Genomic DNA, 17,330 nt, shown 5'->3' with positions numbered 1-17,330 from the left:
TACAATTTAATAAAATTGAATTTTCACAAAGTTTCTTTTTTGAAAGTTCTAAAAAAAAGATTTTTGAAATTTTTCAATTAAAACTTTTATTAAAATTCGTCGATAGAATTCAATTATTTAAAAATTTTAAAAAACTGTTTAACTAACAATTCTGTAGAATTATTTTCATAAATAATAAAACTCAATGCTGAATTTCAATTATTTTCAATATTTTAATTTAATTTCTCGAAAAGTGTAATATTACTTCAAATTCGTCGAAATTTTCAATTACTTAAAAATTTGTTGATAAAATTGAATTTTGAAAACGTTTCATATTAAAAACTTTGAAAATCTGAATTTTTCATATTTTTAACTAACAATTCTGTAGAAGAATTAATTTTTTTTGAAAAAGTTTATTTCAATTTTATTTGAAATTATTTTTTTAAAGTTTTTATTTTATAATTTATATTTAATAGAAGAATTTACGAATAATTGAAATTTTGTAAACTTGAATTGTAAACCAATGAATTTGATAATTCTCAAAGAACTTTTTCAAAAATTATTAAAAATAATTGATTTATAGAAGAATTTTAATTAAAATCACTAAAAAAAATTAATTTTTGAGAAATTACAAATTATTGGAGAAATTGAATTATTTTCAAGAGTAATAAAATTCTTCGCAGGAAATAAAATTATATGTTCAAAAATAATACCATTCTTGTTAGGAATTCAATTATTTTCATAAATAATAAAATTCTTTTTAGGAATTCAATTATTTTCACAAATAATAAAACTCATCGCAGAATTTCAATTATTTTTAATACAATAATTTTAATCGAATTTCTCGTAAAATTCTAATTATTCTTAAAAATTTTATTAAAATTCGTCGAAAGAATTCAATTATTTCCATAAATAGCAAAATTCTTTTGAATATTATTAAAAAAAAAAAATTCTTTATAGGGTAACTGCACCAATTGCCGAGGGTGCTCCAATTGTCGAGGATAATAATTTTCTTTTTTAGATAAATAGTATAATATATAATATTTAAGAACAAAAAAAATTTCTAAATAATCTTTGTATTTTCAACTGTATATTTATATATACAAATTTCGTAGCGATTCTACTAAAATAATTATTTAATTAATATTATAATTCACTGCTGTGAAATTTACACGAATCTCCATTTTCTTAATACTTCAGGTTGATTAAAACAGATTTTTAGAAATGCAAATTAAACGCGTTTATAATGACTTTTTGTGTACAAAATTATTATTATAATTTTGTACACGAACTAAATTAATTTTGTATGCATGTTTTTTTGTTAAAAAAAAATATTTAATATTTTTTAAAAGCAAATCATCGGTATTTGGTTCCTTTTTTTTGACAGTTCCATTTTTCGAGGTAATGACTCGAAAATTGGTGTAGTCACTTTTTTCGCTGATGCACCATTTATCGATGGTTAAGTGTTTATTTACTAAACGTCAAACATAAATGCCAAACATTTATAGGTACACAGAAAAAGAAAAAAAATGCTCCAAAAATTTACAACCAACAGAAAATAATCAACCAAAAAAACGAGGAAGACGGAAAAAAATTAATAAAAAAAATGCATTATTTAAAACTAAAAAATTTTGTACTATAGTTTAATTATAATTAACCATTATATTTACAGTTCGTAATAAAAGTTTATTTTATTCGTTTACAAATTTAATGTGACTTAAATTAATTTATTTTTTCAATTAATGTCTGATTAACAAAATTGATTAAATTTAATTAACTTATTTATAAAAGTTTAAAAAACAGTTAAATAATTTTCTGTCCTGTATCATCTACTATAAAAATGTTTTATATCGATATTATAAATTATTCAATTATAGTTAAATAAATATATTTGTTTTCTGGTAATGTTCTATAATATTTTTATCGAAAAAATAAATATCTACTCGATTTTCTAATATCTGTACAGGTTAATTGTTAGGTTATATTGGGTTATATGTTTAAAAATGTCATACCCTCGACAATTGGAACAGACCCTCGAGAAATTAGCACAAGACCATCGACAAATGGTGCTTTTGCTCGATTGACTTTTAAATATATTTTTTGCTTAACAATTTAGTTTATATTAAATAAATAAATATGAATATTAAACATTATTAGATCCTTCGTCCAAATATACAAAAATCAAATTTTAAAGTGCATTTACTTCCGAGAAAAAAAATGTCAAAGTCACATGTTGCCTAAAACCCTCGACAATTGGTACAGTTACCCTAAGAATTTAAATAATTTTCATAAATTTACATAAAATTCTAAAAAAAACAATTTAATTATTTTCAAAAGTAATAAAATTTTTCGCAGAAATTCAATTATGTTTAAAAATGTTTATAAATTCTCCTCCAAATTTCAACTATAGAATAGACAAAATTATTTTTAAAAATTGAAAAAATTCTTTGTTTAATTCAATTATTTTCCAAATTTTTAATTAAAATTATTTTCAAAAAATTTAAAGAAACTCGTCAAAAAAATTTAATTATTTATAAAAACTCTAATGGAAATTTTTGAAGCCATTTATATATTTATTTATGTTCAAAATCAAATAAAATTTAAATTTGATGGGAAAAATTAGGACAAAGACGGGAAATAATCGGGAATTTTGTTAAACGAAAATAGTAGACATCCTGAATATATAAATAGAAATAAATATTTAAAAGAAATATTTTTTTTCGAAGGAAAGATAATTAAAAAAAATGAAAAAGTTAAAATTCCTTAATGGAAAAAGAGAATAATTTTGTGAATAAAGATAAATTAGGAAGAACGAATAGAAATGTTTTGTGGAAAAGTTACGCTTTCGGGTGTTTAAAAAGTGGAAAAGAGAAAAAAAAATCGAAGATCGTAAAAGTTAGTGTTTACTAAAGTTACAATGCAGTCGTATAAACACATTTACAGAAGCATACATATATACACATGTATGAAACATTTATAATGAGGCCTGCCTTTCTATATAAAGTAGTAAATGCAATTCTTTTAGAAATTGAGATTTTCACCATTCGAGTTTAATTATTTGATGATGATTAAAAATCTATTGTAATTATACAAATTCTTATCTAATATGACGCTGTTAGACAGCATATTTAACTTTATATGATTATCAAATGTGTTGATGGAAGTTGATTTCTTTTTCAAAAATTGGCTCGGCCAATAGTGAAAACAATACGTTCTTAATTAACAAATTTTCACAATCACACATGAAATTCATCATTCGCTTGAATTTCATATATTTGAGACATATTTTCCAAGTTCAACTCTAAATGACGTTTATTAAAATTGCTTTCGAATGATTATAATTATTTTTTATTAAAAAATAATACTTTTCATTATTTTAAAATATAGGTTTTTTTGTTTCAAATTTTTTCTTCTTTACTCAAAAAATATTTATTTGATTGAAAAGTGTTTTTTTGATTAAAAAAGTTTGTTTTAAAAACTTTTATCTTTAATCCAAAAAATATGTGTTTTTTAATAATTTCTTTTGGAATAAAATTATTTTCTCTAAAATTTTATTTTTTGAAAATGATTTAGATTAAAAAGTTCTTTATTTAAAATTGCTTTTGATTAAAATAAAATTTGATTTCTCTGAATGAGAATATTTATGAAATATTTTTGAAAGCAATTTTTTTTTGACATCTTTTAGAGTAAAGAAGACGTTCTTGTGGTTATTATAATAATTCTTTATACGATTAAATATGAATTTGCTACCTGAGCAAACTCTATCAAAAGTTATGGAATTATACTTTTGAAAATCTTAAGTTTCTTTCATCTCAGTCGTTTTCATTTTTCTTTAATTGCGAAAAGCTTAAGTTCATAATTTAACTAATTTGTTAAGTATTTCGCTAATTATTTATGTTTTCAATTAAGTTATTTTGACAAAATCTAGCTTGGCCGATTTTTTCTTTATCCTAATAAAATTCTAATAATTAATTACATATTTTGACTAATTGTCAAATTTAACTACATCCAACAATAATTTTGGTCCTTTAATTCTTTTCAATTATTATATTTTTCTTGCTACTAATATTTTGCCTACTTGTCATTTGAATGAATAAATTATTAAACAATTAAGAAACTTTTTTTAAGGAAAAAACTTTTAAATTAAAGAATTATTCAATGAGTTGAATAATAATGAAAAAAAAACAATTAAATATTCATTAAGTAATTATTCTTTTAAATTGTAAAGCTCATTTTAAATATTTTCTTTCACATTTAGACCTAGATAATTTTTTTAAAGAAATTAAAAATAAAATAAGAACTTAAAAAATGAAATCTAGAAGAAAATTGTAAATCAAAATTTTGTTAATTTAAAAATTAAAAACTTTAAACATTTCCATGCGTTATAAATTTTTGGTTTTGTTTAAAGTCTTTGGTAAATTCTAATATACATACTTTTAATCGTGAGCATTTATTCCTTGATTGGAGCGTTCGCTAATTGTTGTATTATATTGGAGTAATTTCTTTGGCATTTATGTTTCTTCGATTTCCCATTTTTCTTTATTGCACATTCTATTTAATTTTATTGAAGTTATTAATGAAATTTCATTTTTTGAAATTTTTTTTTAAACCGGTGGATGTTCATCACGAATTTCCGTACTTTCTGGCAGTTTTATAAAATCACCTCCACTCCACATTGAATATAATTGTGATCTTGCACATTCCTGTAAAATTTGACAAATTTAATATTTGAAAATTTCGCTTATCTCATTGAATAACAATTTTTTTTAATTAAAATTAATTTTTAAATATTTACCCCAGCACCAGCACTTTCTGAACCCGAACGACTATGAGCAGATATACAAGAATCTGTAGAAGAACTACTTTTTCGCGAAGGCAAAACATCAGCGGTTCCTAAAAAAACAAAACTTTCCATTAATAATCTATTTTATTTTAAACTTTTTTCATTTTAAAGTAGAAAAAATAAATAAATGAAATGAATTGAATTGAAAATTAATTTTTAATTAAAAGTAATGCTAAATTTTGCTTTTACCAGTGTCAGATTCTCGATGACAACTGTAATCGCTATGAGAGTGAATACTATCTTTACTGTCTCCTCCACTGTGTTCTAAAATAATTGACATTCATTACTTTAAGAAAATAATTAATTTGAAGAACTACAGAAATTGATTTCTAAAAGTTTTAACATCCTGACAGAAAATTTCTGTTGTCAGGGCTCGAACCAGGGAAAGTATTTAAAATTACGGACTTTACGGACCAAAAAAGAAAAATTACGGACAAAAATATTATCAGTACGAGTCAAATAAGAGAACATTTTACTTAAAACTATAAATTAAATTTTTCATAATTATGTTTTATAATAATTAAAGATGACCGAGTGATAAAATCATTATTAATTCAATTACTATTTTCAAGAATTTTTAACTAAAATTATTCTTTAAATCGATTATTTTTTATAATTTTGGAAAAAGTTCTTTGACAATTTTCAAATCCATTTGCTTACAATATCCAATTTTACGAAATTTAAATTATTTGTAAATTCTTCAATTTAATATAAATTAGAAAATAAAAACTTCAAATAATATAAAAAAAATTCAATCAAATTTTTTCAAAATTCAATTATTTCTAAAAATTCATGCTATATTGCTTTTAATATTCAATTATGTAAAATTGTAGTTAAAATTAATTTTTAAATCAATTTTTATTAGAAAATTCTACTAGAATTTAATTATTTAAATAAAAAAAATAATTCATTTGAATAATTGAATGTTTCTTAAAATCCAATTCCCATAAAGAATTTTATCAAGAAATTTTTAAATAATTGAATTCTTTCGACGAATTTTTAATTCAATTTTTTTTCGTGTTTTTAACTAAAATTCTTCTACAAATGCATTAATTTTAATAATTTTTCAAACAGTTCTTTGAGTATTTTCAAATTCATTTGTTTACAATTTAATTTTACAAAATTTAATTATTCGGAAATTTTTCAATTAAATATATATAAAAAAATAAAAACTTCAAATAATATCAAAAAAAAAAAATCCGCAATTAAACTTTCTTAAAAAAATTAATTCCACAGAATTGTTAGTTAAAAATATAAAAAATTTTATATTAATTTTAGATTTTTTACCAAAAAGTGGAGAATATTGAACAAGTAAAGTATTTTTCAAGAGCCCAAAAATAATTAAGCTAAATTCCATATAACAGAAGAAAAAAGTTTGAATTTTAAGAAACTCGGTTTTTCGAATTTATGATAATTTTTAATAATTTTTGATTTTTTACTAAAGGGTGGCGACAATTAAATAAGTAAAGTATTTTCCAAAAGCACAAAAATAATGAAGCTAAATGCCATAAAACAGAAGAAAAAATGTTGAATTTTAAGAAATTCGGTTTATCGAATTTTTTCGAATTTTCGATAATTTTAGATTTTTTACCAAAAAGTGGAGAATATTGAACAAGTAAAGTATTTTTCAAGAGCCCAAAAATAATTAAGCTAAATGCCATAAAAGAGACGAAAAAATGTTGAATTTTAAGAAATTCGGTTTTTCGAATTTTTGATAATTTTTAATAATTTTAGATTTTTTACCAAAGAGTGGAGAATATTGAACAAATAAAGTATTTTTCAAGAGCACAAAAATAATGAAGCCAAATGCCATAAAAGAGACGAAAAAATGTTGAATTTTAAGAAATTCGGTTTTTTGAATTTTTTCGAATTTTTGATAATTTTAGATTTTTTATCAAAGAGTGGAGAATATTGAATTAGTAAAGTATTTTTCAAGAGCCCAAAAATAATTAAGCTAAATGCCATAAAAGAGACGAAAAAATGTTGAATTTTAAGAAATTCGGTTTTTCGAATTTTTGATAATTTTTAATAATTTTTGATTTTTTACCAAAAAGTGGAGAATATTGAACAATTAATGTATTTTTCAAGAGCACAAAAATAATGAAGCCAAATGCCATAAAAGAGTAGAAAAAATGTTGAATTTTAAGAAATTCGGTTTTTCGAAGTTTTGATAATTCAAATAGTAATATTTTCCTACCGAAATAGCTAATATGGTAACTAATTATTAATTTTCCGGTCAAATTAACTTCCCGGCTACTTTCTGATTTTTCAGATTGGTAGAAACACTCTTAAATGTATTGGTAGAAACTAAAACTCGTCGAAGACGGGTACGATGGCTAGTATAAATTATAAAATAAAAACTTTAAAAAAATAATTTCAAATAAAATTGAAATAAACTTTTACAAAAAAAATTCATTCTTCTACAGAATTATTAGTTAAAAGTATAAAAAATTCATGTTTTCAAAGATTTTAATATGAAACGTTTTGAAAATTCAAATATTTTCAAAAATTCACGCTCTAATCCTTTTAATGTTCATTTATAATCTAACATTTTAAGTGAAATTCATTTTTAAATCAATTTTTATCAGAAAATTCTAATAGAATTCAATTATTTAAATAAAAAAAAGTAACTTTCTGATTAATTGAATTCTCATAAAGAATTTTATCAACAAATTTTTAAATAATTAAAAATTTCGACGAATTTGAATAATATTACACTTTTCGAAAAATACAATTAAAATATTAAAAATAATTGAAATTCAGCATTTAGTTTTATTATTTATGAAAATATTTCTACAGAATTGTTAGTTAAACAGTTTTTTCAACAAATTTTTAAATAATTGAATTCTTTCGACGAATTTCAATAAAAGTTTTAAGAATAATTACACTTTTTGAGAAATTCCATTAAAAATTGTAATAAAAATAATTGAAATTCTGCAATGAGTTTTATTATTTATGAGAATAATTGAATGGTTGCGAAGAAATTTATAAAAAAATTTGTGAATAATTGGATTCCTGTGAAATTTTTATTATTTTATGAAAATAATAAATCAAAGGTTTGCGTAGAATTTTATTAAATTTTTTTTTAAATATAATTGAATTCTTTTGGAAAATTTTATTAAAATAGATATTAAAAATCATTGAATTGAGGAACATTTTGGAAAATAATTGAAATTTTGACAAGAATTTTTTTTTAATTTTTTGAAAATAATTGAATTTTGGAGAAGAATTTAATTATATTGAAAGATAATTGAAATTTTGACGAGAATTTTTGAAGTTTTTGAACCTAATTGAATTTCTGCAATCATTTATAATTTCTCTAAAATTCTCCAAATTATATCGTACATTTTACGAACTTTTCGTTTTTTCTCAATCAAATTACGTACTTTACGGACCTTTTTAAAAGAAAACTGACTTTTACGGACCTAGTTCGAGCCCTGTATTTTCTTTTTTTTTTAAATACTATGGAAAAAGAGTTATAAAATAGTTATACCATCAGAATGATCAGAGCCCATTCTTCTCGAATCGGGCCAAATTGAGTTTTCGTAACTCGCTTCATAGGTACATGTTGTCAATGTTACACCAGGAATGTGTTGACCAGCAAAAGTTGAGAGCTGATTAGCAGGTCTAACGCCTGAAAATATTTTATTTTTTGTATGAAATTAAAAAACTATTTTTTATTCAAAAAGAAATGTTTTTTTTCAATAAATAATTTTGAAAAGAGAAAATTACCAGGTTTGCAAGAAAGAAGCTGAATAGCTTCACGAAGACCATCCTGACTGGTTGTTGTTGCCGATTTCCAAATGGAATCAGGTGTAGTAGACCTGCTACGATCCTGAAGTGGTACACGGAGTCTGTTTCTCATGTCCTGACGAGACCATTCTGTCACGTGTCGACAGTCCCAAGGCATCGACCATCTTCTCACTGTATTTTCCGCAGCCTCACCGCACATTTCAGCAGCCGCTGTTTCAGACCATCGCCGCTGAAACTTGAAAGAAAATACTTATTAGAAACTGGAAAAATTAAATATTTTCTTAAATTGATTTTTCTTTTTTTCTACCTGAAGGGGAAATAAGGGATACGGTAAAGGTGATCTATGACAATTTTGCTGAGAATGTTGAGCAGATGCTGCCAAAGGTGGTGGTGAACTGTATAAACGTTCGAAACATTGTTGAAGAGCTGCAATATCACATTCCACATTTCCCGCTTGCGAGCAAGAACATTCAGCCATTCCACCTGTAAAATTAGAATATAATTATTCATTACTCAAATATTAATGACGACAAGAAAAATATTAAAAATTGCTACAAGTACTTTTTTTAATTTCATTTTTTCCAAAAATATTTTTTTATTTCTTTATATATTATTAATTTCTCTATATTCTAACAAGGCTAATTTTAATTCCTTTAATTATAAATTATATAGTGACCTTAATTAAATTTTAGCGTATACAATTTGGAAAGCATTTGCATCTTTGATTATTGAGGTCAGATAAAATTTATTTAGTGACTTATTCAATGTCATTTAGGGAATAAACTTACCGAGACATTCGCAACATGCGACGCAAAACTGATACTGAAGATTTATGAAGGTCAGCAGATTGTCGCGAAGTATGTCCTGCAATCCAAAAGAAAAAAAGAACATTATCAAAGTGTAGGCATAAAATCAATTTCTCTTCAGGATACTTTATACACGTGCAAACGAATGACTTGATTCTAAGAACTTTATGAAACTTATTAAAATCATTTCCTTGAATTTTACAAAATTAAGAATAACTCATTTTAAAATGAACGAATTTTTGTAAATAGAAAAATATTAATTAATTAATTTAAAGAATAATTAAAGTTTGTGAGAACAAAATATTAATTAACTCATTTAAAAATCAATAAATTTTCTAAGAGAAAAATGATAATTTATTCATTTGAAAATAATTAAATTCAGTAAAAGAAAAATAATAATTAACTAATTTAAAAATAAATTAAGAGAAATAACAGGGTTGCCACGCTTTTGCTCTTTTCAAATTCCCTGATTTTTCTAGGTTTTCCAGATTAAAAAACGGAATTTTTCCAGGTTTTTAATACGAAAATTATTGGAAAATATCAATAACTTCATTTTTAAATAAATATTTAATCATTTTTTTATAGAAATTAAGATAATTCATAAATTTGAAAATTAATAACAAGAATATTATTATAAAACATGAAGATATCGATAACTCCGAGTCTTCGACTCGAAGTGATCGCTTTCTTCATGTTTTATAATAATTAAAACTTGCTACTGATTGAAAATTCAATTATTTCAAAAAATCAACGCTATAATGCTTTCAATATTCAATTATAATCTAAAATTTTAACTGAAAATTCATTTTTAAATTAATATTTATTAGAACATTCTACGAGAATTCAATTATTTAACTACAAAAATAAATATTTTATAAAATAATTAAATGTTTCTTAAAATTGAATTTTCATACAGAATTTTATCAACAAAATTTTTAAATAATTTAATTCTCTTGACAAATATTAAGAAAAATTTTTAAGAATACATAATTTCATTTTTCGAGAAATTTGATGAAAATTGTATTAAAAATAATTGAAATTCTGCCAAGAATTTTATTATAATTTTTGAAAATAATTGAATTTCAGAGAGGAATTTTATTTTTTATAAAGATAATTGAAATTTTGACGAGAATTTTTGTAAATTTTTTAACATAATTAGATTTCTGCGAAGAATTAGAATACTTTTGAAAATAATTAAATTCCTGAGACGAATTTTATTAAAATTTCTTTTTAAATAATTGAATTGTTTTGTGAAATTTTAATTAAAGAGTAGACATTGAAAATAATTGAATTTTGACAAATTTTTGAAATTAATTAAATTTCTACGAAGAATTTTATAAAAATTATTTTGAAAAAAATGTTGTTACAAAGAATTTCGTTATCTATTAAAATAATTCAATTTTTTGAAGAAATTTAATTAAAAAATGTATTGAAAATAATACTTAAATTGTAATAAATAAATTGTAGGAAAAGTTTTTAAAATAATTGAATTTCTTTGCTGAATTTTAATAAAATTTTTAACAATAATTTCATTTTTCGAGAAATTTGATGAAAATTGTATTAAAAATAATTGAAATTCAGCCAAGAATTTTATTATAATTTTTGAAAATAATTGAATTTCGGAGAGGAATTTTATTTTTTATAAAGATAATTGAAATTTTGACGGGATTTTTTGTAAATTTTTTAACATAATAAGATTTCTGCGATGAATTAGAATACTTTTGAAAATAATTAAATTCCTGAGACGAATTTTATTAAAATTTCTTTTTAAATAATTGAATTGTTTTGTGAAATTTTAATTAAAGAGTAGACATTGAAAATAATTGAATTTTGACAAATTTTTGAAATTTATTAAATTTCTTCGAAGAATTTTATGAAAATTAGTTTGAAAAAAATTTTATTGTTACAAAGAATTTCATTATCTATTAAAATAATTCAATTTTTTGAAGAAATTTAATTTAAAATGTATTGAAAATAATACTTAAATTGTAATAAATAAATTGTAGCAAAATTTTTTTAAATAATTGAATTTCTTTGCTGAATTTCAATAAAATTTTTAACAATAATTTCATTTTTCGAGAAATTTCGTTAAAATTTGTATTAAAAATACATTATAATAATCGTAAGTTTCCTTTCCGTTAGCAAATTATCTGCATTCATTTGTTTGTTTTGAAAATTAAATTTTGTGGGTTAAGTATTGGCATTTTTTATATATTTTTTAATGTCAAACTTTTTAATGTGGAAAATACTTTACTTATTAAATTGTCTTGACTCATTGGTAAAAAATCTAAAATTATCAAAATTCGAAAAAATTCAAAAATCCGAATTTCTTAAAATTCAACATTTTTTCCTCTCTTTTATAGGATTTAGCTTCATTATTTTTGTGCTTTTGGAAAATACTTTACTTATTAAATTGTCTCGACTCTTTGGTAAAAAATCTAAAATTATCAAAAATTCGAAAAAATTCAAAAATCCGTTTTTCTTCTCTTTTATGGGATTAAGCTTCATTATTTTTGTGCTTTTGGAAAATACTTTACTTATTAAATTGCCTCGACTCTTTGGTAAAAAATGTGAGATTATCGGAAATTATCAAAAATTCAAAAATCCGATTTTCTTAAAATTCAACATTTTATTCTCTCTTTTATGGGATTTAGCTTCATTATTTTTGTGCTTTTGGAAAATACTTTACTTATTAAATTGTCTTGACTCTTTGGTAAAAAATGTGAAATTATCGAAAATTATCAAAAATTCAAAAATCCGAATTTCTTAAAATTCAACATTTTTTCCTCTCTTTTATAGGATTTAGCTTCATTATTTTTGTGCTTTTGGAAAATACTTTACTTATTAAATTGTCTCGACTCTTTGGTAAAAAATCTAAAATTATCAAAAATTCGAAAAAATTCAAAAATCCGAATTTCTTAAAATTCAACATTTTTTCCTCTTCTTAATGGGATTTAGCTTCATTATTTTTGTGCTTTTGGAAAATACTTCACTTATTAAATTGTCTCGATTCTTTGGTAAAAAATCTAAAATTATCGAAAATTCAAAAAAATTCAAAAATCAGATTTTCTTAAAATTCTACATTTTTTCTTCTTTTTTATGGGATTTAGCTTCATTATTTTTGTGCTTTTGGAAAATACTTTACTTATTAAATTGTCTCGACTCTTTGCAAAAAAATAAAAAATTATTAAAAATTATCAAAAATCCGAAAAATTGAATTTCTAAAAATTCAACATTTTTTTTCTCTTTTATACTATTTAGCTTTATTATTATTTGAATTTTTATTCAGGAGAGAAAATGGAAAACTGAAAAAATTTAGAATTTTTTAAAAATTACAGTCCTTTTCCATGATTTCCCTGATTTCCAGAAGCCTTTTAAAGATTCCATACCATTTCCATGATTTCCATGATTTCCAGATTCTGTAGGAACCCTGCTTTTGTCTGACTTTCTTCTAAATTATCGAATTCAGTGATTTCTGGGGTGAATTTGGTTAAGTTGTAAAATGATTAATTTCTATTTGAATTCGTTTTTTTTGAATGTAGAAAATCTGATGTTAATTTAATTCTTTTTTCGTTATGCACGGCAAAAAATATTTAGCTGGATGAACTACAGATTTCACTTTAGTAGCGAAATTATTCAGTGCTTCAATTAATACTTTCGTTATTCTATAGAGAAACTTATCGCTATTTCAAGTAAAACTTTTTTCAGTGTGTAATAATTATTATTTATTTAAAAAGTATTTAATTTAAAATGGCTTTATAAAATAAGCAATGCAAAAGATGACCCAGATACTAATTGTAATTGTTCTAGCCATAGTTTTAGTCTAGTAATGTAAATTCTATTTAAATTGAGACCATTGAGTGAAATTATTTGAATTTTAGTTAGTTAAATCTCTTTGTTAGGTTATAATAATTATTTCTTTAAAATTTTTTAAATTGTTTAAAATAAGCAGCCCCATACAACATTCCCGCGCGCTTGCGCGCGGATAGTTTGGCTAGTTAAAAATAATTGAAAGTGTGTGATGAGTTGTACTATGTTTTTATGAAAATAATTGAATCCCTGTAAAAAATGTTACTATTTATAAAAATCATTGAATAATAATTTTAAAATTAAAATTTGTTAGAAATCTTTAAAAACAGGAGAAATTCCAGAAATTTTTTTAAATTCCATTCTATTTTCAGGTTTTCTAGGATTTCCAGGCTCTGTGGCAACCATGAATAATAAAAAAGAAATTTAAGAGAAAAAAGTGTTTAATTGTAAATTAGTGCCCACATCTTTTGCTTCTTATTTTCAGTAAAAAAAATTCTTTTTCATGGGACGAGAAATTTTTGTGTAATGAAAATTCTTACGTGTTTGTCGCCAATATTTTCGAGAATCTCGTGATCCTTTAGAGATGCAACAATGTGATTTTTGACAGTATTGCTTGCCACACTTGTAGCTCTGGTCAATTCTTCCCATCCTGACAAACACTGACCGGTTAATCTGCATTGGGCAACTGAATCATGAAGAGATTGTGCTAATTTTGTGCCTGCCGAACATAAATCGTTTAGCATCTGAAAAAATAAATATTTCACGAAGCTGATTAAATATTCTTCATTAAAAATCTTCATTCAAAATTTAAATAAAAAATATGAAAAAAAAACTTTAAATATACAAAAAAATAAAATATGAAAATAATTAAATATTTAAATTGAGTAATTTGAAAATTTATTGATGAATTGGATTTATTAAATTTTTTTTGCTTACCTGCAAATAAGTCAACCAACTAGCTAAGCATTCGTTAATTTCCGTTTGACTCGATAAAATATGATTATTCCCTGTTTTTTCATTTCCACCCTCAGCCATTTCGATTGACCCCAAGATGTTAATTTAAATTTCTAAAATTCGCTTCACCTGAAAACGAAAATAAAAATTAAGTTTCGCACTTTTTTAATTTACAATTTCTGAATTTAATTTTTCAAAAATGCAAATTTTAGATAAAATATTCATATTTGTTAATTTAAAGTTTGAATCTGAAATAATATTGATTTTATAAATACTAAAAATTTTTCTTATAATAATAATTTTTTTTTATTTTTATAAGTAAAAAATTAAGTTATATGTGATCGTACTTTTTAAAAAATTCTCAAAGTGGATAAAGTAATTGCTGGTCAGACGGACATTTAAAAATTAAAATCCTAAATTAAAAACAAAAAGATAATTCATTATTTTTATCTACAAGTATTTATTTATTATTAGCTTCCTTGTCTTCTGTTCTATCGAAAGTCACGAATTGTTACGCAATGGAAGAAAAACAATTTAAACAAAAATCTTCATCGAATTTTAGATAATCGAAAAAGTATTTTTTTAATTAAAAATAAATTTTCCGAGCACTGAGTTTTCAAAAGTCCAATTTCATTAGGATGTAACATTTAAAATGAAACTTTCACATTCCATGTTGTAAAATGTTGAAAATAAATTTTTTCCAAAAAAAAAAAAAAAAAAAAAAAAAAACAAAGCCAACAGCGTCTAGTTTCCAGGCACTTAATTGCACCAGTACGCCAAACTGAAGTAAACATAACGGTAAGGGACGCCATAGACGGTTTTCCTATTAATGCAAAAAAAAAGAAAAAAAAGAAATTCTTGCATTTCAAGAATTTTTTGCAATCAACTATTCCATTTAGATGAAAAATTAACAACTGTCATTGTGAAGAGTGTAAATTTATTTCTCTCCAAAGACACAATTTATCGATAATAATTTTTCGAAAAACAAGAATTTCTATTTTTATAAAATAAAAGCTTTATATTTTTAATAAATTGTGTCTCTCTTATATTTTTGAAGGTGATGAAATTTTTTTTTTGAGGAGAATTTCAACGTTTTTGTTTGTGTCATTTTGAAAAGTAATGCTCACGTTTTTTCAGTTGATCTCCCGGTGAGAAAAGATGTTTGGAAAAAATTGCAGAAATATAATCGACGCGGCAGCATGGTATACTTTCGAGCACTCTCTACACAATGCATTTGATGCCCTGGAAGAGTTAACGCGAAACACATTTGCGCAAGAGTACTTGCGCACTTTATAGTCATACAAACTCTCTGCGAAAACCTGCCGGAGAAGGGATGAGATACAGCAAAAGAAAATTAATTTTCAATTCCAAAAAATTGATTAAAAAAATATTTTCCTAAAAGAGTTTTTTTTTTGGAAGTATTTTTCCATAATTTCATTGTAATTTTTTGTAAGATTTTCATTTACAGTAAAATTATTACCAATTTATAAAAAGTGTATTGTAACAAATTGGAAATTTAAAAAAAAAAATTTTTTTTAATTTTCGGAAAATTATTGTAACTTTCAATTTTTGCTAAAAATTAAAATATGCAAAAATTTTAAAATGCGCGGCGTTTTTTGCGACGCAGGCGCTTTTATAACACGCGCCTTTTTTAAAATAAATTCAAATTATGTAACATTTCAAAAAAGAATGTAAAAAAGAACTGTAATTTTCAATATAATTTTCTTATACTTTTGTTATCAAAATGAACTTTTCTCTAAATTTTATTTTCGTCGTAAAACTTATTTTTTTCACAAATTCAAAGTCACGATTCGCCGATAGTCAATTTATTATTTGAAACATTCTAACAAAATGTCAAAACACAAAGTTTTTCTTCAAAATAGAAGCAAATTGGTTTTTTTCTACTAATAAATGAATTTTTTCCTCATCGTTAAATCGATATTTTTATACGAAACTTGATGTATTCAAAAATATTTAATTTTCTTACGTTTATTTTATTTTTTAATCAAGAATTTCTGACGTCTGGAATATCTGACGAAAATTCGTCGAGAATTTTAGAAAATTTCGAAAATCCTCTAAATTTCGTGCAACGTGACGAAAAATTAATTGGTGCTCGTGTAAAAAGGAGTAAATTCGAAAAATCTAATCAAAATGCAAAATTACAAGCGAGCTATTTGGAAGATCTTGCCGCATCATTTCCAAAAAGTGAACATGAATTAGAAAATGAACGTACAGCTTCAGTGAAATTGGAAAATACTGAAGACGATAAAATTTTCAAAAGATCATCAATTTCAAATAATAAAAAAAGATATGCACAATCTTGTCACATGAAAGTTCATCGAAATCCAGAAAATCGTCAATTTAGAGAATATTCACAAACGTACGAGATAAATTCAAATCTTAATGATTATAAAAGAAAAAATAATGTAAGAGAACCTGAAATATTATCCACTGAAGATTATTATGATTCTCTCAATTACAATGATGATAAATATTTTCAAAATTCTCCTCGTAACAATTTTGGAAAATCTAATTACGAAGTTGAGAAAAATTTCCCATCTCGAAGTCAGAAGTAAGTTAACCTAAAAAAAATTAAATTATTAATTATTATTATTCGTTATTCAGTACCGGACAAAATTATGAGTCCACCCAGTTTCAAGAGAATGCCTCTAAGTAATTTTTATTCTGCAGAAAATGACCTTTAAAAAAAGCTTAAAATCATTAAAAAGTGTTCATTATTTTAGAAGTTATTTAAATTTTCCAAAAACATTGAAATTGACGATTTTTTAAAAATATCTATAAATAACTGGCCAAATGACTTCTGTCAAGTCTTATTCTTTTCAAAATTTTATCATCTTTCAATATATATACCGAAAAAAATTTTAGTTTTCATAAATTTTATGTTAAAAAATTTTTTTCAATTCCTTGAAAATGGGTGGACTCACAATTTTGACCGGTACTGTATTACAACCAACAACCAAGTTATAAATAAATTATAATCAAGATATTCAAAATCAATCCAATCGGAGCAAAAACGAGAAGTAAATTTAAAAAATGAAACAAATTCAAATTCGAATGAACTTAAAAACAATAAAAATAGAACAACAGAAGCTTCAATGCGTCTTCCCACAGTTCGACAAAGAATATTAACGAGAGATAAAAGAAGAATGAAAAAATTCAAGAAA

At 23.1% G+C, this 17,330-nt stretch overlaps 1 protein-coding gene across 3 annotated transcripts; it reads right to left on the bottom strand.

Annotated features, from left to right (window-relative positions):
- Positions 1-4,573: 4,573 nt before the first annotated feature.
- LOC122497997 lies at positions 4,574-16,718 on the bottom strand. Of its 3 annotated transcripts, XM_043605469.1 has the most exons (11): positions 16,582-16,706; positions 15,273-15,464; positions 14,128-14,274; positions 13,731-13,934; positions 9,364-9,439; positions 8,883-9,058; positions 8,555-8,810; positions 8,316-8,456; positions 5,012-5,086; positions 4,775-4,872; positions 4,574-4,682 (listed from the first exon to the last, which is right to left on the bottom strand). In XM_043605469.1, the coding sequence occupies exons 3-11, from the start codon at positions 14,224-14,226 to the stop codon at positions 4,584-4,586; spliced, it is 1,224 nt and encodes a 407-aa protein (XP_043461404.1). In that variant the 5' UTR covers positions 14,227-14,274; positions 15,273-15,464; positions 16,582-16,706; the 3' UTR covers positions 4,574-4,583. The 3 variants fall into 3 exon arrangements, with proteins under 3 accessions (XP_043461404.1, XP_043461405.1, XP_043461406.1); XM_043605470.1 differs by lacking the exon at positions 15,273-15,464 and having other exon boundaries at positions 16,582-16,718; XM_043605471.1 differs by lacking the exon at positions 5,012-5,086.
- Between the last annotated feature and the right edge of the window lie 612 nt (positions 16,719-17,330).

The sequence above is a fragment of the Leptopilina heterotoma genome, unplaced genomic scaffold, assembly GCF_015476425.1.
Source record: "Leptopilina heterotoma isolate Lh14 unplaced genomic scaffold, ASM1547642v1 Lhet_14, whole genome shotgun sequence".
In the NCBI taxonomy this organism is placed as follows: Eukaryota; Metazoa; Arthropoda; class Insecta; order Hymenoptera; family Figitidae; genus Leptopilina; species Leptopilina heterotoma.
This window is presented reverse-complemented; position numbering and strand designations above follow the sequence as displayed.